Here is a 21,163-nt window from a genome sequence, read left to right as displayed (position 1 = left end):
AGGAAGGAAATGAAAGAAAAGTGCAGATAGGACCTTTCAGTCATATACACGGCTAAACAGAAATGTTTTAAGTCTAGATTTGAACATGAACACAGAAGAGGCCTGTCTTACGACTTCAGGGAGGCTGTTCCAGATTTTAGCTGCAGAATATTGAAACGCTGATTCCCCTTGTTTAGTTCTGACTCTGGGAATCAACAGGAGGCCGGTCCCTGAGGTCCTCAGAGTACGAGATGGTTCATATGGCACTAACATGTCAGAGATGTCAGGACTCGAGCAGCAGCATTCTGGATGTACTGAAGCTGTTTTACAGCTCGTTTGGAGAGGCCGGTGAGCAGGCCGTCACAGTAGTTTAACCTACTGGAGACAAATGCATGAACAAGTATCTCCAGTTCTGGCTTTGACATTATCTTTTTGATTTTGGCAATGTTTTTCAGATGGTAAAATGCAGCTGATGTTACTGACTTGATATTAATTAACATTAGCTGTTGCATCACACTGTGCAATGTGATGGTGTTCTTTGCAAAGCCAGAACACCAAAAGACTCACTAAAAAACTATTTTTTTTGAGTGCTTCTGGGAGCAGTAAATCAAAACATCACAGGCTGCATTTAATTAGTAAAAATCATTAATATTAAGTTGCTTTTTAACTTTCAGATTTGCTTGGCGTGATTTAGGTCGTTTTGTCCCCCAGAAGGAAATTCTGCCCACCTAGATCTCCAAATTGTCTCTAACAAACTCACATCTTTGGGTTAACATCACCATCTAGTGGGAGGAAAAAAAGACAAATTCTTTTTCTTTTCTTTCCCATTTTTTTTTTTTTTTGAAAGAGGGGACATTGTTTCTTTTGTTGTGTAACTTAAAAATCTCAGAATTGTCACATTTGGTTAAAAGCTATTGTGTAATTCTGCGAGGCAAACAAAAAAAGCATGTTGCAAGCCCTGTCTTATGCAGAAAATGTGCTCTGCTTCAGTGTGACAGTGTGTGAATAAGTGAATTGTGGACGAACCACCCAGGGACCTGTGTGGGCAGCATGTCCAGCAGCAGCAGCAGCAGTAGCAGCAGGGTCTAGGCTGTTGTGTCATTACAGATTAGAGCAGTCTGCCGGCCTCTGTTGAAAAGGGGAGACAAGGTGTCTGGGCCACCCACCCTTGCCCCTCCACGGCAGCTGTAATTTAAACAGCGTTGCAATGACAGCTGGGGATGCAGATGTCAACAGCAACATTAGATTCCAATCATCACTGCGGACTGTCATCACCACCTCAAAGGAACAGAGATGTGTTAAAGCCCCAACACAGGATAAAATCTCAAAAGGAAACGTGCCATCAAAGGCCACCTCTCTCTTGATAGGTTGACTTTCTGTTGCAGGAATGAGGCTGCAGGCTTGACACAGGAACAATCAGGCTCATCTACGGCACAGCAGAGCTTCTGCACAAAGCCAGAAGATGTTTCTGGACGAAGTCCTGTCAGATTGTTTTTGATTCCCTCTCTGCTGGCGAGAGCCGGCCGGTTCCTCCGCTGCCCTCGGGGTGCATGGGAGCAGTCTGGCTTTGGCATTTCACACTCGCTCAGCAGTCAAGGCCTGTGACCGTCTGCAGACTTTACCGCCAACTGCTCCCTTACACCCTCGCTCCTGTTGTTTGGCCAATTATGAATATTCACTTGCTATGAAAGTAATTCTGTCAGACATGCAACTGTCCAGTGGGATAATGTCAGGAGTGTTGTTTGCAGAATTGGAATAGAAGATATCTCCATCCTTTTCCTCTATCAGATTTTGATATCAATGCTGGCAGACAGCAAAACAAAGAATAATGTGACCTAAATATATTTAACATTCTTGGCATTTCTATATGCAGCAAGCTAACGTTACATAAGCCTTGCTCTGTGGAAATGTGTTTACGGACCTGGTCCACCTGTGCATAGTAAATGTTGTGAATCATAAGGCTTTTATTTTGGTAACTGAAATAAATCCTTGTAAAAGAACATTTCTATAAGAAGAAAAAAACAGAAGTACTTTGCTCCTTTTTATTTTTGTGTTTTTAAACTTCCCAGGAGTTTCTTTTTTTTTATGGAGGCAGATTTAAGCTGTCTTGAAAGGTGATAGTGGGATGCAGGTCAGGACTCGCCGATGGCCAAGTTGAAACAGGCCATTTTTGAAAATGTGAATTCCTTTGTTCTGTTAAATGTGCCTCTGGTACTTAACCTGACAAGAGTCCTTCACCTCAAACCCATTCCAGCACTCGGGAGCCCATTTTTCTCTGAAATGCAGATGTAATATTATGATTTCATCACTCATTTAATATATTAAGTGTCTGCATAGAAACAGAGGTGCCTCTAAAACCCAGCAGTGGGATAAAGCTTTGGCACATTCAATTATTGATTAAGTGCCAGCTATGGGTTAAGTTATGTGGTGCATTTTAATGGGGTCAGTTATCATTCAGATGTTATTGAAATCATGCTGGTGAGCTGTCTTGTAAACCCCCCACCCCCTTTGCTTTATGTTGAGATACATTTTATCTGATTATAATACAGTTTTTTAAAATTATAATTTATCTAAAAACTGGCAGAATAAAAGTCAATGAACAAATGCAACTTTTTGTGTTTTTGAATAAAGTTCGTTGAAAAATCTATTTGTTGCCTATTAAACCGTGGAGCAAAAAAACTAATCCTAACCCAAAGTCATCATATTTACTGATATTAAAAACCTGGGTTGCCTCCTTAACACCCATTGAGGATGATATACCGTACATCAAACAGCATCTACTTGAAAACAAAAATGGAAGTTAATTTTGTTTTTATCACTGCAGACAAATTCAGGTATCAAGGAGTTAAAATGTTTTAATGGTCAAAACAAATACATTTGCCAATTCAAAAAAGTATGTTTAAAGAAACGGTCAAATGCAACTTTTTAGGGTTTTTAGATAAAGCTCATTGAAAGATTCTTCTGTAGTAAATTCTGGTGCCTGATACCTTTTTCACCCTGGACAGGAAAACATTATTTAAAGAATGGCTAAGCAGATTTGGGATAACACTTTAGGCTTTTGAAGTTTGTCTTGAAGAGGAAGGCTTGATGAGGTTTGCACTGCAAAATGACAGAAAAATAAAAACGAATTTAATTATTTATGAAGAATTTTATATCAAAGGCATTTTATTTCAATGGTATAAAAAAAAACAAGGGTTAAAATGTGAATTTGTTTCACTAAATGGTCAAATGCAACTTACAGTAAAGTTTCTCTTTTTGCTAAAACTAAAATAAAATGGCAGAAAATTAGATAATTAAATTTTTTTGGAAGAATTTTATGATGTAAGTTATTTAATTCTGATGTATCAAAATTATGTTTAAAGATAAACCTAAAAATATTACTAATTTTAAAAAATTGTTAAAAAATACTACTTACAATAAAATACAGCTTTTTGTGTGTGTGTGCAAAAACTAAATCACCATCTTTTAAATTCCATTCATTTCTTTTCTTAATTTTTAATCAATTTATGACTTGATATTTGAAATGAGTTTGATTTATCTATGTTTTGTAATTATTATTGTCACATCTCTTTATTTTTAAAGTTTGAAATAAAAAAAAACAAGAAAAGATCAGGGGTTTAGTGTTTTATTCTATTAACCCTTGTGCTATCTTAGATGACCCCACCCTTACATTGACGTGTTCTCCCTACCATGACAAGGTGGATAAAGGTGGGAAGATTTCATGTTATCCATGGACACCAGTGAGGTTCACAAATCATTGAAGAAAAAAGGTTCAGCACACTGTCTAGTGGGTCTAGATGACCCAACCCCCAATGTTAAGGTGCCTAGGATAGCACAAGGGTTACAGCAATGCTTATTTGACTTTTAGCTGACCCAACTGACAGATACTGATGTCTGTCTGTGACCAAATTAGTAATACTTCCTCAGAAACCCCCTAATAATAATAATAATAATAATGAAAAGAGCATTGTATTATATATAATTTTAATATGTCGAGAAATCTTTCCAACAAAGCAAGTGAAGCACAAGGGTGCACAAAACACATGTTAAAAGCTCAGGAGCAAATTCACAAGAACAGCGGGGAAAAGAAAAAGGAGCATACATTACGCATTCAAAATAAAAATAACCAAACCCAAAAACAATTAAACCACAATGTGGAAAGAAAAGAACTATAAACAAGGTTGGACTGCACATCAATTCATTTCACAAAAAAATCTTGTCCAGTCGTAAGCGCTGCAGTTAAATTTTGTTCATGATACCAGCCTGAAGATCCAGGTTCAAACCCAAACTGGTCTCAGTTTACTCTATGTTTGGGTATTTGCTCTGTAGGAGGGAGATTAAACAAACGCAGAGGGCATCGTCTGCAGAAACTGGCCAAGAGCGGTCTCCTTCACACCGAAGACCAGCTTTAAGCTCCGAGAGAACTCTAGACCTGCTGCAGGATCAGGATCGAGAGTCCTCTGTGTGAGCAAGTAAGACTCAATTACTGTAATGACTTTCCTGTTTACGTGAATTGTGGCTTTATATGTTGGAAACTCAATTACAGACATCTTTGACTAACGTGCCTCTGCGTCGAGAAAAAATATTTCTTTTGAGAATCTTTTCTGTCAAACAGAAATTCTTGACTGCCGGATCACCTCTTTGCAAAAGAAGCTCACGGGGTGAACAGAGAAATAAAGAGTAGGGGGATTTTTTTTTTTTTAATAAAGACTCTAACTAGCCCCTTAGGACTTTGTTTGTGGCCCTGCGATAAATGGGCGACTGGGTCAGGTTTGCCCTGTGATAGCTGGGGTTGACCCTAATCAGGATGAAGCGGACGCTGATGAAGAATCAATTTTTGACTAAATGAAACTGTCTTGTTTTGGTTGCAAGAGCGTTTTGGCACTGTCACAGTCCTCTGAAGAGATAATGAAGAAAATGAACACCTGTCCAGACCCACAGTTTGACAAAATTATGTCAGTTAATCAGCTTTTTCCTGCAACTGCCTTTCTACCGGTAGGATAAAAGGAAGCCGAGCCAACATTATGAAAAACAACTCCATATCTTTTGCCTCTTAATGAATGATGTCAAGCTTGTCTTATTTGATGACAAGTATTTATTTATTGTTTTACAGATAACATACTTCACAGGTTTACCTTAGAGGCAAAATCTCCAAACAGAACTCAGTTTTGACTCGTCGGAGACAGGGGGGGAAAGATGGACATACTTTTGTCAAGCACACATTGTAAACAACTGAGCAATATTTAAGTCTAAATGGCGTACCATAGAATAGGTGAGAGACAACAAAATGTAAGTAAGAAGATGTGCCTCTTGCTTGCAAAGACAAAAGTTCAATTTTTACAAAAAAACAGATAATGATCACTGATGGTTTTTTCTACTCTTCTTAGTGGCTGAGAGGTAGAAGGAAGTATTTTCAGTTAAAACCAATGACTTTATTCGTTTAACATTTCATTTCATCGTAATGAGTGAATAAGTAACCCCAGCCCTCTGATTATAATGTGAAATCTGTACAAACTCTTGAATCATTGCAATTTATATTGACTTTTTACTGTGAAACTTCTCATTTGTATCCCAAAAGTCCGACCTTTAGAAGCAGAGAAACAGAATTTCATTTTTTCTGGTTAGGATTTCACAGGACTTCGCCAAACTGTAGAGCAGCGAATTCCTTTAAATGCGACATCAGTCCGTGGTCTTTTTTCTTTTCTTAGTTTTTTTGTTTGTTTTTGTTTTCTGTGGGTAAGGAGTAGAGATGTACATATTCAATTGGAAGTATCTGAATGAACGCTTCCGGGTCCTTCTGTGGGCGATGTCACTGATGAAGGAGTCGGAGCATCTTGCCAGCCACCGTTTGTCTGCAGCAAAACACAAGAAGACTATTTAATTATCATAACACAGAGAGGAGAAATGTCAAAATCTACATGTAGAAATTCAAATTCTTTCTTTCTTTTAAGAGACATGGGTTTGACATAAGCTAACAAAAGCAGATTGCTTTAGTGTATTACAGCAAGCAAACATATTTCAGACATCGTAACTAATAAAATGCGTACGTTACATACAAGTGTAGGGTTCAGAAATGCAAAAACCTTTCACATATTTAAAATTAACAAAACCTTCAGGTAATGCCAATTGAATAACAAAGCTAATGAATGTGGGGTATAAATCTGGTACATGATTGACCCCGGGTTGCTGCTGCCTCTTGACATTCGTCCTGATTTTCTTTGGTTAAATGTATGTAAAACTAAAGTGGATTAAAGATCTAAACAAAAAAAGGACCACGACAAGGCAAAAAGGAGTAAAAAACAAAGGTTTTAAAAATGAACCAGTAGATAATTTAGGGTGAGAAAATGGATTTTTGTCGTGGAAACAACAAACCTTTTTTCTCTCAAGGTGCAACAACTCGTGCAAAAAAACCTCCTTTCGTTCATTCTCTGCACACCTGGACTGGGCACAGTCAGATTGGCCTACAGTGAGTGTTTGTCTCTACAAGATTTTATTTTTGTCATAAACAGAATTTCAAGCATCCAGAAGAAGAAGAGCAGCTTTCCATTTCAGCTGGCTAGAGACAGAATGAAGTCTCCCCTCCCCTTTTTTCAATCAGTCATAAGGCAAGGAAAGCTCATTTGTAGAGCACATTTCAAGCACAATTCAAACAGCTTTACATATACGGTAACTATAAAACTCTGTTTTAAGGCATTTGATCCCTCACAGCACTGCCTCAAATTTCATACACTATCTGATGCTTGCAAACTAAATAGAGAATATTAAGTCAAATTTGAGATTGCTCTGAGAATATTTTAAGAGATTTATTGCATGGTTGAACATGATTAAAACTGGAAATAACTTTAGGAAAAAATATTCAAAATGCATGTATCTTGAATTTATCATTATCTGTCATTTTTTGTGAAGACACCACCCTGAGGATTGCTTTCTGCACTGATGGACAACAGTTTTTTCTGCAAATGCCAGGTTGTGTGACGAATAATAAGGCTGAGAGTGATGTTCTTCAGTCATTGGAGAGGTGTTAGTTACCAGCTCTGTTAGGATGAGGATGGAGGCAGACGGGCATTTGGTGACCAGAAACTAAAGACAAATGATGATCTGACAGATTATCTGCTTGATGATTGTTTCTTTCTAGTTGACGAGAATAACTGTTAGGGAGGCTAAAAATGACCTTATAAAATATTTTGTCACCGGTTCAAATACCTGTCTGGGGTTGTGTTTCATTTGGTTAACTTTGAAATGATAGAAATGCATTCATTTATTTTCATGCCGGTGAATTTCAGCTAAGCTTTCGGGTATAAAAAAGCAATTTTAGCAACAGCACTCAGTAAAATAAATTAGAAAGGAGGTTCTGTGCCATGCCCACGTCTTTTGACTGAAAAAAGCTCAAAAAACATTCCCAGCTTCAGAAAAAAATAGATTATTTTTCTGTGTACCTATAAGTTCTAAACAGGGAAAATCGTTCACTCAAACTACCTTTCAAAGGCTTTCAAATCACTGTTGACGCTATTAAAAAAAAACAAAAAAGAAAAAAAAAAGATGACATGGCGCTAAAAACTTGAAAGACTTAAAGGCTATTTTCTTCCTTTCCTTTCATTGTTCTTTCCACACAGCTGACATAATGTGAAATTAACAAAGGAGATGAAGCACGGAGCCCACAAAGCTTTGATTTATTCTAGAATATACCCCAGAGATGGTTTATAAAAAGAATACATTATCAAATAAAAAGCTATTTAAAGTGGAAACCATCTCAAATGACGATAAAAGGTCGGCTAAAGACCATTTAGGACATTAATTGCAATTTCCATGCTATTAGTGAGTGCTGGGAATCTGCTTTGGCAGCCTCTTATTTCCAAACCCTGTTATTTTGCGTAAAGACTGTCTGTCATCTCAGTCAGTAGCAAAAAAGAATAAGAAAGAAAAGGAAGAAAAAAATACATTTTCGCTCTCTAAGAGAGACCCCACCAGCAATTTAAGGGGAGTAATTGCTGTTCAAGGAGAAGAGGTGAACCACAAATGCTCAGTCAGTATTTCTCACAGACAGAAATGTAATTTGGGCTCCATAAATACTAAACTTCATTCACAAGATTTAGTAAAAACCACACATTTGTGCCTTTTTTCTTTTTCTTTTAACGTCTTTCTAGATTTCTTTAACATTTTCTGCAGGTAAAACATGACTTTTAGACTGCATTTTATTAGCCTGACACATAAATCCAAATTTAAATGTTGCCTTTTTAATTTGAGGCTTGAATCTCATTAAATTTAATTACCAGTGTATTTGCAATGCAAAACACAAACAGAACCCTCATATCAAGTTCTGACAGTTTTTTAGTGCAAATTTTTATTCATAGAAAAATAAAACAAAAACTAACAATTATACTAAGCTGTCACTCACCATGTTCCAATGAAGGCATAATGAAACCTGTAGCTAAAATCATTTTTAAAGACCCCCTCCGATTAAATATTTAGTTTTTTTCTGATGATGGAGGACTTATTTAAAGAAAATTACTGTTAAAACTGCATTTCTGAGTAATTCTTTATTCAAATTCTGATCAATCAGAGCAGAAAAAAATGCTTTTTGAAAAAGAGCTTATTTGTGACATAGGATCTACGCTGGGCAGGCCCAAAACTCTCTGCTTCACTCCATTTTGATGCCTCCACTTGCAGTCAAATAGATCCATGTACGCCTTCGTTTTCCTCGCCCGAGCTGGCATCAAGCTCAAAACTGTACGACTAAGTAGCTAGCCATCTTTATGGGGCTATAAGCTAGAGGGAGAGTGTGTAAACTTAGGGTTGGGGACGTCAACGGTCCAACCCACAACTCAGAGGCAGACTTCTAATGGATTACTCAGCAGAAAATATGTCCAAAAAAATGACGTTTAGTTCATATTTTTCCAATATTAACTAAAAACCACATACACATGAATAAAAACACTCTGAATGCTTTGATAATTGATAAAAAGCTGATTATAGTGGGTCTTAAAATGAGCAAAATCAATTCTTGAAAAACAAACAAATCAAACAACTGCTTGAGTTTTCATAAAAAAGATTTTTCCATTTATTTTGGTCTAAACCAACGTATTTCTTATTTGACAAAACTTTTAATCGAGCCTGTTGCATTCTAGAACAAACCGAAGGCATTGTTTGTATTATTTTAGCACGAGGGGAGTTCCAGGCTTCGCTGTCAGTGCTGCTGTTCCTGTGGATGACTGATCTGACCAATGTGCTTGGACTGCTAGCCCAAAGCCCAACTCTCTGTGTCCCTGTGACTGTCGTATTGATTCTGCTCAGCCCGGCACAGCCTGTCGCTGTGGATCTACATACTAACACACCGCCTCAAGTGTCACCAGTCCCGCCCAACAAGCCCTGAAAGGAGATTGAGGCAACTGGTCCGGCCTTTGAGAGGGCTCGATAAGGAGTTTTCATAAGAATTCGAAACTGGGAGAATCTTTCTTAGGAGCTGATCTTTGAGGAGGACTTTCCAGGTTGTGCCGAAGAGAGAGCAGCAGGGTGAGGGAGGGTGACACCTGTGTCCTTGTTGCCGTCGACTGCAGGTGCCTCACTAATGCTAATACCCTCCGACAGGCTAGGAGCACATCAAGCTTGTACTCAGCCTGGTAGCTGCTTCATTGGCTACAACATAGGGCATGAGTGTAGCAAGGGGAGGGGGGGTTTGGCTGAACAGCGGCCAAGCATTATCTCAACGTGCACACAGACTTCGATGGCAATACACAAAACCTTCACCCAGGGATTTATTTTCAAGCAAAGAATAAAAACAAATGTTAGAAAAAGAGCAGGAGATTGTTTACAGGTCTTACGTTGATGCCCTGTGGACTGTACATCTGGCTGGCTGCGAGGCTGTCACTGTATCCGCCGGTCTGGCTGATAACATGGCGAAGGGTATCCACCTGGAACAGGAGGGACACAGACAAAAGGCCTGGTCAGACAAAAGCTCTGGATAACAAAGACAGCAAGGAAAGGTCAGTCTGATAGGAAAAGGGTATCACAAACAGGAAAAGGTTACAAACAGCGAATAAGAATGATTTGGCTGCTAATACAAGCTTGATAGTGGAACAGTAAAAGGCAAAGCACAAAACACAAAAACCATTTCAGATAAAAACTAATAATAAATCAAGTTGCAGCTAAAATTATGCAACCAAACAGAGTACTTGTAGCTCCATTTAACTACAGAATCCTGTTGGTATTGTTTGCCTCTAAAACTAAAATAAATAACAAGTTAAATTATTGTTAAATCAAATTTGTTTTATTAATTAAGCTATTACTATGCTCATGACATTGTTCCCTATTTATCCAGGATATTGAAGTTCCTTTGGTTCCTTCAATACTTTGATGGATATAGTTGCTTCTTATTTATAAATTTTACAGGTTTGAGACCGTTCTGTTTTGTAACCTCACTGTTTCTCCAAATCCCGCTATGAGAGTTCTTCCCTCTAAAACTAAAGCCCTGGCTGAACTAATATGATATGAAAAGTTGAGATGGTGAGAATAAAATGATGCTGATAGCATCAAAACCATAAAAAAGGAAACCACCATTGGTGGTGATATCTTAATCTGTGGTGAGAGTTGTAACGCGGCGTTGGTCTTAACCGTCTACTGGGGCAAGGTCACACAGCCACAGTGCACCAGTGGCTATGTGACCTCTTGTCAGGAGTGTTGATGAGCTTTGCAACGTTTCCAAAACTGTCTGCAGTCGTCTATTCAAATGTGGCATGACAATGGTTTCTGCATTAATGCAAAGCTTCAGGCTAAGTCTGACCTCTAGTTCATTGTGTAGGTCAAGTTCATGTGGACTTCCAAAGTGCTGGACCGGTCAGCGGTACAGGGATCAAGAATTTTCTCCAGTTTCTGTTACGTTTTCACGCTAGTCTTGCAGAGGCGCCTACCTGGGATTGTATGTTGGCCCCAACCTGCCCCCCTTGGTATGAGTCCCCATTGAGGGACTGCACACTCATGAACAAGTCTCCGGAGTTTGACATGTTAAAAGAGCCAGCAGAACCTGAGAATACACAGAAGCAGAGAAGAAGATGGAGAGCAGGACAAAGATTAGAAGAAAGAAGATAAGGGACAGAGAGAAGAAAGGGACAGAGGAGTTAAAATGATCATGCACGAGCAAAAGTGCATTAAGTGGGTTAGTCTGATAGGCCGGCAGGCATCGTCTTTAAGCTTTTCCTATAGACTTGCACATGAGAACATAACAGAACGCCAAAGGAAAAAAAAAACATTTAGAGCATCAGACATATTTCCATTGCAAGCTGCTTAAGTTAAAAGAAGAGCGATGGATTATGCTGCCGCTAAACGTCTCTGTTGCTAGTGTTTCATTAAGGAAGCAGTAATTGATGTGCAGGAAGACCCAAAGAATTGTCTTCGTCCTTTAATGGACCCCAGCTCCCCAGATGTAAAGAGACCATCGCATAACTTGATTTCAACACCCGGTCCTAATCCAATACAGTTGCAAAGTCTCTATATGACAGAAGACTTTGCTTGCCCTCCCAGCAGCTTAATGGCATCCATGAGGTCAACCGGACAAGAGGCAGGAAAAATTAACGTCCGCAAGACCAAGAGGTCAATAACAGAGAGAGGGAAAAAGAAAATGAAAGAGAGGCAGAGAGGGAGAGAGAGAGGGAAACGGCAAAAGAGGGCGCAAAGAAATGGATCAAGGACAGCTCGAAAGCAAACGGGAATCTTTGAATTCGTTAGAAAAAAAGGGGCGTTCTGTTGGTCTAAATAAAGCACCACCAGAGACTGAATTCTGAAATAGTCGTTCACGTGTGAGAACATGACCGTGCACATAACTCTGCACTGTTTTTATAAAAAAAATCTTGAGATACCGTATTTTTTGGACAATAAGTCTCAGAAAATGCAAAAAATACATGATAAAGAAGAAAAAAATCATATAGGCCTATAAGCTGCACTTTTGGAGGAATTTCTTTTAACAAAATATGGGACCAATAACGGATGATTTATCATGAAAGGCAAATTATTAACAATTATAAACTGAATATGTGATGAAGATGCACACTTCCCTATCATAACCGTATTTAGCTACATGAAACATTGAAAATATGTCTAGTATATATATCAGCTAAACATATGAGCAATTATTAAGATAGCAAAAACATAAAGACTTGCAACTAAACTTTATATCACTTTAAATCACAAAATCCATTAAATTCTTCCTCGTTTGTGTTGAACAACTCCGCCGAGAGTGAACGGTGCTTCTTCTTCTGCGTTGCAAAGTGTTGCAAATACTGATACACAGACCTACAGTGCCCTCTAGTGATTGTTAGTGGGAAAATACAAACACATGAGTGAGTTTAGTTATTTTATTAAATCCCACATAAGTCGCACCTTAGAATAGGTCACCTCCCCCCAAACTATGCAAAAAGACTGGAACTTATACTCCAAAAAATACGGTATATAAAAAATAAATAAAAAAGGGCAAAATTTCCCCATTCGGAAACCTAATTTTAACGCTAACCTGCTGAATTGGGAGTTGATGGGGAGTTGGCCTGGCTGCCGTGAGCCGACACACTGGTTGCATTGACTGCGGTCCTTGCCGCATACATGTTGGCCTCTTCCTGAAACTTGCCTATGTTTTTCTTGTATCGGATTCTCTTGTTCCCAAACCAGTTTGATACCTGTGAAGACAGCAGTGAGCTCAATTAGAACAATATTTACAGGTGCACGATCAAACATTCTGACGCTTCTTCAAACGGTTCCTGCTTTCATTTGAAAGGGTATGATGACAGGTGAATGTTTATGTGGCTTCTTCTGCTGTTTACTGACCTGGGCTGCATTTGTGGGGCTAAAAATGTTTGCAAGAAAAGATAACCAACATTGTGGTGCGTTCATTAAAACACAGCATAAATATTCTATTAAAATTAGTTTATCGAAATTTATGTTTATTGTTATCTTTACTACTGAGATGTCAAGATAATATAAAACTCATATATATATATATATATATATATATATATATATATATATAAGTTAAAGAAACGTTTTTGACCCAAAGTGAAATAATGGTCTTACGTCTGGGCTGTTTATCTCTCCAGTCCCCCCAAACACAGGTTTGTCAACACAAAAGGGGTTTTAAAGTTCATTCGCTTATATACAGTATTCCCCCCGTATTTGCGGGGGGCTAGGAACCAGGGACATCCGCAAATACACAGAATCAGCGAATATGGAGAACCCCCACAACCGAAGAATGTCCGTCACCGATCAAAAACCCTACTGAAACATTTCTGATGCTTTGTAAGACTTTTATTAAAGAACACTGACATTTTGCTCAGCATGAAGAGTTATTTTTTCTATTCAGAGCAATTGACTTTACCGTAACGTACTTTATGATGCACTTTAGGAGTGTCACTCTGTGCCTTAAAAGCAGGAGCCCGTGCTTCCTCCTTCATCAGTTTAGTGTAAGAGTTCATGCAGCGCGATTTGAGCGTCGGGCACGGCGCATCAGTGCGGCTGCAGTGTGTTTTGAGCGTCACTTCTTCCAGAAGAGGCTCTTTACATCCATCATTCATTCATCCTGATTATAATAATTCTTTGCTTTTATCCTCTCTAGTGTATCAGGATATTTTCTGCACAAACTTCAGTTATAGTGATTCAGGAACCGGTGGAACCAGCTGTTGCTCGCTGTTTAATATTCTTTAGCAGCTGGCAAGGAAGCCGACTGGCCTTCGGACGTAAAAGTCTCATTGAAAGTGTCCTGGCTTCTGTGATGAACCGGAGGAGCCACATGACAGAAAATAAAATTTTGCGAATTTTTGAAACTGTAAATATTAAAATGCGAATAAGCGGGGGAACACTGTATTTCTTTCGGAAAAGTCCTCTTAATGTGAAAGGTAACTAGAAACACTTGACTTTAACAGCCTTGATTGAAGTTTCTGATTTCCTCAATTTATTTTGGTTACCTGTGACACAGTGATGCCACATTTCTTGGCCAGCTCCTCTTTGGCCTCTTCGCTGGGATACGGGTTACTGAGGTGAGAGTAAAAGTACTCGTTTAGGATCTCTGTTGCTTGTTTGTTGAAGTTCCTCCTCTTTCGTCTGGAAAACAAAAAAAAAAACAAAAAAGAAACAAAGACAAGCTAATTAGAGAAATAATTCAGGCAAAAAAAAAAAAAACCTAAAGCATTAAGATAAAGAAAAAAAAATTGGGTCTGGGAAAGGGATGGCCACCTGAAACAGTGGAATCCATTACAACACTGTCACATTACCACACCTGGCATCAAGGAAGCGTGAGCGCAGGATCATGACGGCCTCGCAGGTGCTCTGTTTCAGCTGCATCTGGATGGAGCTGAACTTGCGGTGGATGATGCTGACCATGCGCTCGATCTCTTTGGGCGAGATGGGTCGTGTTCGAGACTGCTCCCTCAGCAGGTTCATCACATGGGTGGTGAACTCATTGCACGCCTGGATGAACAGACAGACAAGATTCATAAGAAGAATAACCATCACCCCAGCTCAACGGCGTCAGACAGAGGAAGAGGCTGAAATTGGATTGTGGCGAGGCGGCACCCTCGCTGGTGGGCCTCAGCTTAATACAAGCATGCTTGCAGCCTAACAGTAGCAGCGGCGTTGAGGGTAATAAGAGGAGTCTGAAATAAAGTAGAAGACAGGGCGATGTTTCAAGCCAAACAAATGTGATCATACAGCGAAGGCAGCGAGACTGGCGGTGCTCTGAATATTAAAAAAAGACTTGTCTTCAATGGAAGAGAAAATGTGACAAGTGAAAAGAAATGTAAAATGACAGCAGGCTTTCAGTCCTGTTCACGTTCAAGAGGTTTAAACTGTCTCCTTCTCTTTTCACTCCATCTTTCCGTCTACCTCTTTCTCTCTCTGTCTGAATCAGTCACTGGATATGACTGCATTCAGAGTCAAGGTGTCTGTTGCTTGTCAACACCAGGGTTACGTCAGTCAAAGTGATGCACCGAGCAGCCGTTCAGCTCGCACACACACGCTAGACACTGCTCACTCATACGCACGGGGTGTACATTGCATGGTGACACAAAAATGCTCAGGTGTATATTGACTGTGACAGTTAGCGATGACTAGCCTTCCTTGGAGAAGATGACAAACCCACAACGCTTTGACTTCCGAGGGAATGACAAGACGTTACAGTGTTTGAAAGAGAGCCGGAGTGTGACTGATACAATAGCTGCTCGCCTACTCAAGATAGCATCTCTCCATGCTTAGCTTGTTTCAACCCAGCAAGCCCACTCCAAACACTCTGAAATGTATTTTGGCGGTGTTAACGTTTTATAGAGCAAGTCTTCTAAAGGTGACCAGCATTATAAAATTTTTGAACTTCTATTTAAAAAAAAGTGAGAATACATTAAAAAATACAATTCCTAACGCTTCCAAAAGCACATTTATGCCGTCCATCACATGCCAACATTGGTTTGCTTCCATAAAAAATCTTATTGAGCTAACCAAACATTTTAAAATTAGGTGGCCTTTGACAGCAATGTCGAATATCCCAGTTTTTAAAGAGAATAGAAATATACATTTTAGCAAGCCATCACTAAATCAAAAACAGCAAAATACTGTGAAAAAATACAAATCTCAGACTTAAAAAAAACTAACAACAAAAAATATTAATAAATAAAAAAAATATTGACCCTTTACCTTCTCAAACATCAAGCATCTTGAATCTATTTGTTTTAAAATTAAGGTTATGTCCAAATCCCTTCACTACTTACCCATCATTCTGCAGGGTTTTCCAAATCTACAATATCAAGTGCCCTAGAAATTTCCAAGCAGCCTATGTGAAAAATCATTAGCAAATATAGACCAGAATGCATTGCATTCGAAAGATTATCATGTGCAAATAATAAATCTCATCTTTAGAACGTAATGGATTCATAAATAGTTTTCGTAAAGTTTTAATATTTATCAGGTTTTTACTTCAAGAAATTTGCAGTTTAACAAAAAAAGGTGTCCCAATTGCTTTTAGAAGCACTAATAGGAGTGAAGAGGGGATTTGGACATAACTTGAGATTTAGGTTTAAAGGATTGACAGGTTTTCTGTTTTCCAATGTGTTTTACGTTGTGTAAAATGTTCTATAATGTTTAAAATGCATTTATAAAAAAGAACAAAAGTTTACTTATTTAAAAAACAAAACAGATTTGTTAGGTATTTGTCTTCTATGGTTTAGCAGGAGGGCAATTCTTTTTAAAACCTGTTTGCTCATGGGCGCGTCAACAAGGGGCATATTTTTTTCTGTTTATTTAAAACAAAATTATTATGATTATTAACATGATTTCTCAATATGCTTGCATGAAATAATCCAGGGTGAATATCAGACGTGATCAAATGCAAAATATGAAACAATACGACCGCCTCCCCACCTGTTCATATTTCTCCAGCTCTGTGTGGTAGATTTGCCGGATCTGAGACAGCTTCGCCCGATAGTCAGAGTGTTCGGCTGAGTTGTCAGCACCAACGCCACCCGTGGCGGCGGCGGCAGCTGCCGCAGCTGCAGACCCACCACCCTTCTCCGGCCCGGCCACGCCCTCTGCCAGCAGCATGTTGTCCAGTCTCATCAGCTGGGGATCTGGAGGCTCCTCCTCCTGCGCACCACGGATACTGAGCACTGCGGAGGAGAGAACAGGGTCCTTTTGAAAAGTGAGACTCTAAGGCGGACTCCTTATTCATATATTTTAAAGGCAAGAGTTTGAAAAATGGGTTTGGACTTCTAGTAGCTGATCCTACGAGACAAGCATCATGAAATATGTTAGTGTTTTCAAAAGTTAAAGCCATAAAACATTAGTTTCCCAGCAGAGTGACAAAAAGGTGACAAAAAATATCATATCTGATCTCCCATTCTAAGAAAACGATTTGGCCAACTCTGTGCTGGATCAACACTATATCACACTATATCACGTGTTTGCTGTTTTTAAACGCACAGGTGTTTCGCCTTCAGCGTGCCGTCCCTCTTTCAGCCACCAGAAGGCTCCCTCGGTAAAGAAGCAGACATCCCGCGTTTCCTTTCCTCAGAGCAGCTGAGAACCAGGAGCAGCCCTCCATTCCATCCACTGTCTTCAAGGACAAAGACGGAGCTCCGCCTGCCACAGCCCATTTTATGCACAGTTTAATCCCTGCATCTATCACTGGGCTACAACTTACTGCACGTATCCTACATGATGACCACGGACGCTTCTGGTAAATGACAGGCGGAATGACAGGGCAGTGAAGCCATATTGCAGCTGAAGACTCTCGGGTCAGAGCGATAGCTCCTTTGTAAGGAGGATATAAGGCTCAGGCGGCCTGTGACCTTTCTGCTGGGAGTGGGGTCCAGATGGATTCCAGGGGCCGTGTGGGGAGCTTTCCTATCCCTCATCCTCCTCCTTTCATCCACCCCCACACTGCCCTGCACCCCCCCACCCCCACCCCACTTCAGTCCGTTTTTCCTTCCCTCCTTTTTCTCCTCCAGCAACAACATCATCCATTCCCATCAGCTCCAACACGTGAGCAAGCTCCGCTCAAGAGGCAAATGTCAATGGCTATCAGACGGCTGGAAAAGGTCAGGAGTTCAGATGGGGAGCAGGCACACGTGTGTGCGCGTGTTTGTGTGTGTGGGCACACAGGCCGGTAGATGAATATGTGGATATTTTTCATGTGAATCACACCAGCGGGAAATTATAGCACTCTTCAATTTGATTCTGACAAAATAGTGGCACATCCCAACCAGAGGGGGAATCTAATGAGCCAAAGAGTGATTTATTCATTCCCTCCAAGTCCACAAGTGCACAACTAAAAGCATGAAATGGATTAAATAAATACAATTAATAAGGAAAATCAAACAATTCACTGTGCTGTGGCGTAATTACCCTAACCACAGCCATCAGCTTTATTTATTCCTGTTCAGTAATAGCAAAGAAATCGATTAGACCTCAATGCCAGTCAGAGTGCTCATTGTGAACTCTGTAACCATGGACTATACATTAACGTAATCACCTGACAGAGGAAAGTGGCCTCTATTACAATAAATCACGTGCAGCACAATAACACAAAAAACCTTTTAAACACTTTTTACAGTCCATTGTAGCAACAAAGGCATCAAGCCCATCCCACTCTGCCGTTCTCCACTTCACCGACACTCTCAGATTAGTGTCTATAAAAGGAAGATGGCCATCATCTCATCTTGATCATTACCGACAGACTTAATTGAACAAAGAAAGGACACAATCCACCCCCCCCTTCCATTTTTTTATCACTTCCTCCCCCTTTTTCATTCTCTCCCTTCCTTTGTGGTAAAAATGTCCTTCCTTTCTGAGATGTGGGCCACTTTTGACCAAAAAGCATTAAAATTTAATCATAAACAATTCTCAAGCTGTTTGCTAAATAATGAATGGAATTCCAAGAATAAACCCTTTGTTTGGTTTATTGACAAAATTAATCTCGGCGGTTTTACTTCCTTAAGAGCTGGCTCTGGCCCAAACTTCACGCTGCCTCCTGTTTGCAAACAACAGGGCTGGAAATAAACACAGCGATTATACCACCCACTCGTAAAAGGGGAAATCGAGGTACCAGTCACACGTAAATACGCATGATGTTGTGAACCAGTCACACACAGGACAAATGTGCGGCTATGCACGTTGGCTTACTACCCTGATTGCCCAGCCTGGTGCCCTGCGAGGGCTTTTAAATGAAAGCATGTTTAATTAATGATGTTGAAGTATTCTGTCACAATTAGGAAGATTTACAATGAAACCAGACAGCAGTGATGCCTCTGACAGCCATGATGAAAGTTTATTCCTCCTGCCCCTGACTGGCAGCTAGCAGCTAACGCTGGACTGGATCCATTTCTCATCAATAAAGTAATGCAATCCACTCTGGAACCCTGCAGTTTGGACATGTGTGTGTGTCCCATCTCATCCACATCACATGACCCCAGAGAGGACCAGGCAGTGGCCGGGCTCCCTATTGATTGTGTGGGCACACGTCATCTAGGGTTTCAGCAGTTAATAAATCAGGCCCGGGTGCGTGTGTGAGCGTGACGGCGTGCGTGCGTGCGTGTGGGCCTGTCACAGAGCAGTCAGCAGGAGTGAAAGCGACAGCCACATGATAATGTAACATCATCACCATTCATCCCTGCCACGCAGCATTTTGAGACAAAACAACAACAACAACCCGGCAACCTGAAAAAAGGAGCGTGATTTACAGGAGACATGACAAGTACCACTAATACAAACCCTCCCCACTCCTTCCAGGAGTTCAGCTCCTGCCCTCATCTGCATCTGATACTTTTCCCAATAACGCGCCATTCATCAGACGCTGCCCGTTTTAAACAAACCCAGGGAGTGGAGGTGAACTGCAGCGCTAAAACAACGCTGTTTCCATTAGTGAAGGCGAATATTATGTTAGATTAAATTAAATTACTTGTTGCACTAGATTTGTGCTGAAATGACAAACAATATTTGTTTAGTTATTGCCACTTAAACAACTATAATATACTATAATAATACATTTCTAAGACCTCTAAAGCCCAACAGAGCTTAATACATTTTACTGATAGAAAAATAATACAATTTAAGGGTTACCAGATGAGCTTGACTCTTTGAAAATACAGACTTTCAATTGAAATTAAGCCAGCAGTTTTAAATTCTGTTCTGGTTAAAAACCCACTCCAACAAAAATGGTGTTTTTGGTGTTTTTACCATGTTCTCGTAGCATTTTTCTGATGATGGAAGACATATATGAAGAAAATTAAGCTTAAACTTGCACGTCTGAGTATTTTCTTTATCTAAATGTTTTGTGACCAAAACATACTGTTTGAAAAAGATTGTATTTGTGACATGGAAAATTTGCTGGGCGGGCCGTAAGGCTCCCAGCTCCGCTCCATTCTGATGCATCCCCTGGCAGACAAATGGATCCATGTGCATCTTCGCTTTCCTCGTGCGAGCTGACATCTGGCTCAAAACTATACGGCTGTGTTTACCGGCCATGTTGAGAGGTGGGTGTGAGGATGTAAGATTGTGGGAGAGAGCTTCAACAACTGGCTTTCAGTTATGGGTGATAGGAGAGGGGGCGAGGTTTGCTTAAGTCAGAGGTAAATGTTGTCGCTCTGCAGAAACTATATCCTACAAAACGACACTTTAAAAAAACAACTTTTGGCTAAAAATGGCATAATCACAATTAAAAGATCCCTGGAAGCACTTTTGGAATAGATCAAAAGATGACTGCAGTAGGTCTTTACAAAAAAAAAGCTAACTTGCAGGTTCTAAAAATCAACAGTGAAGCAATTTTCCTTTAATAAATCAAACAAAACATGTAAACCACGGGGTCTACAACCTGAGGCTCTGGAGCCACATGCGGCTCCTTCCTCTCTCCATTGTGGCTCTTTGGCTTTAAATAAAATACTAACAATTTCAATAAAATATGGGTTTTTAGTTTGAATTCATTTGTTTTAGTAAATTATGTTATGGAAAAACATTTTTAACATGTCAGATAACTGAGAAAAATTATGGTAAGAGTGGTTTGTTCATAGAATAAGGTTAAAGCAGATATAGATTAAAAAAAATTTGATTCTACACCAATGTTGTCATGTTTATATTCTATTGTAAAAGGTGAAACAGGGTGAAGGTACACCAAAGCCATTAAGATGGAAAATACCATGTTTCATTTGCCTTGCTTGCTTTTTTTATTCAATGAAAGCAGGAGGATCCTTTTCAACACATGGTGAATTTTATTTTGAAAGGAACTTGTATGTGGTGCTATCAAAAGTAAAATAAGGTAAAATTGGTATATAGAAAATGTCAATAATTCAGTTGGCTCTTTTAGCGTTAGGTTGCAGACCCCTGATGTATACCCATGTTTATAGCTTTTAATAAGCCTTTTTTAAGGTTTCTTCTGAGTTTTTCTCAGTTCTCTGGGCAGAAATTTTAAAATTTGGCTAAAAACAAAAACTAAATATATAAACATAGATTTGCTTTTCACTTTGAGGAAAATGCATATCAACATTTGGAACATAAATAAGGTTTTTGTTTTTCCACAAGATACAACTTTTTGTCTTATTGAGTGTCATAACAACGAAAATAACTACTCCTCTTAAGTATTTTTTTTTAATATATACTTGGCTGCTTTATGTGAAAAGTTATAGTCCAGATGATCAACATATATTTTATCTTCTTAAGGATTTCAAGTTCTTAG

General features: G+C 39.4%; 1 protein-coding gene across 6 annotated transcripts in view; it reads right to left on the bottom strand.

Annotated features, from left to right (window-relative positions):
* Window positions 1-3,946: 3,946 nt before the first annotated feature.
* The window catches only part of LOC101160104 (pre-B-cell leukemia transcription factor 1), a 52,500-nt gene continuing 35,283 nt past the window's right edge, over window positions 3,947-21,163 (bottom strand). For 2 of the 6 annotated variants that reach the window (XM_023964994.1, XM_023964995.1), the window contains exons 4-10: window positions 16,360-16,604; window positions 14,231-14,421; window positions 13,920-14,055; window positions 12,479-12,638; window positions 10,884-10,996; window positions 9,789-9,887; window positions 3,947-5,831 (exon numbers count right to left, since the gene is read on the bottom strand). In XM_023964994.1, coding sequence (XP_023820762.1) covers window positions 5,739-5,831; window positions 9,789-9,887; window positions 10,884-10,996; window positions 12,479-12,638; window positions 13,920-14,055; window positions 14,231-14,421; window positions 16,360-16,604 — 1,037 coding nt within the window. In that variant the 3' untranslated portion in view covers window positions 3,947-5,738. The remainder of the gene's footprint in view (window positions 5,832-9,788; window positions 9,888-10,883; window positions 10,997-12,478; window positions 12,639-13,919; window positions 14,056-14,230; window positions 14,422-16,359; window positions 16,605-21,163) is intronic. The other 4 variants (XM_023964996.1, XR_002875065.1, XM_023964997.1 and 1 more) reach the window with 4 other exon arrangements.

Source organism: Oryzias latipes, chromosome 17 (assembly GCF_002234675.1).
Source record: "Oryzias latipes chromosome 17, ASM223467v1".
In the NCBI taxonomy this organism is placed as follows: domain Eukaryota; kingdom Metazoa; phylum Chordata; class Actinopteri; order Beloniformes; family Adrianichthyidae; genus Oryzias; species Oryzias latipes.
The sequence above is the reverse complement of the archived record's forward strand: the minus strand, read 5'-3'. Positions and strand labels throughout refer to the sequence as shown.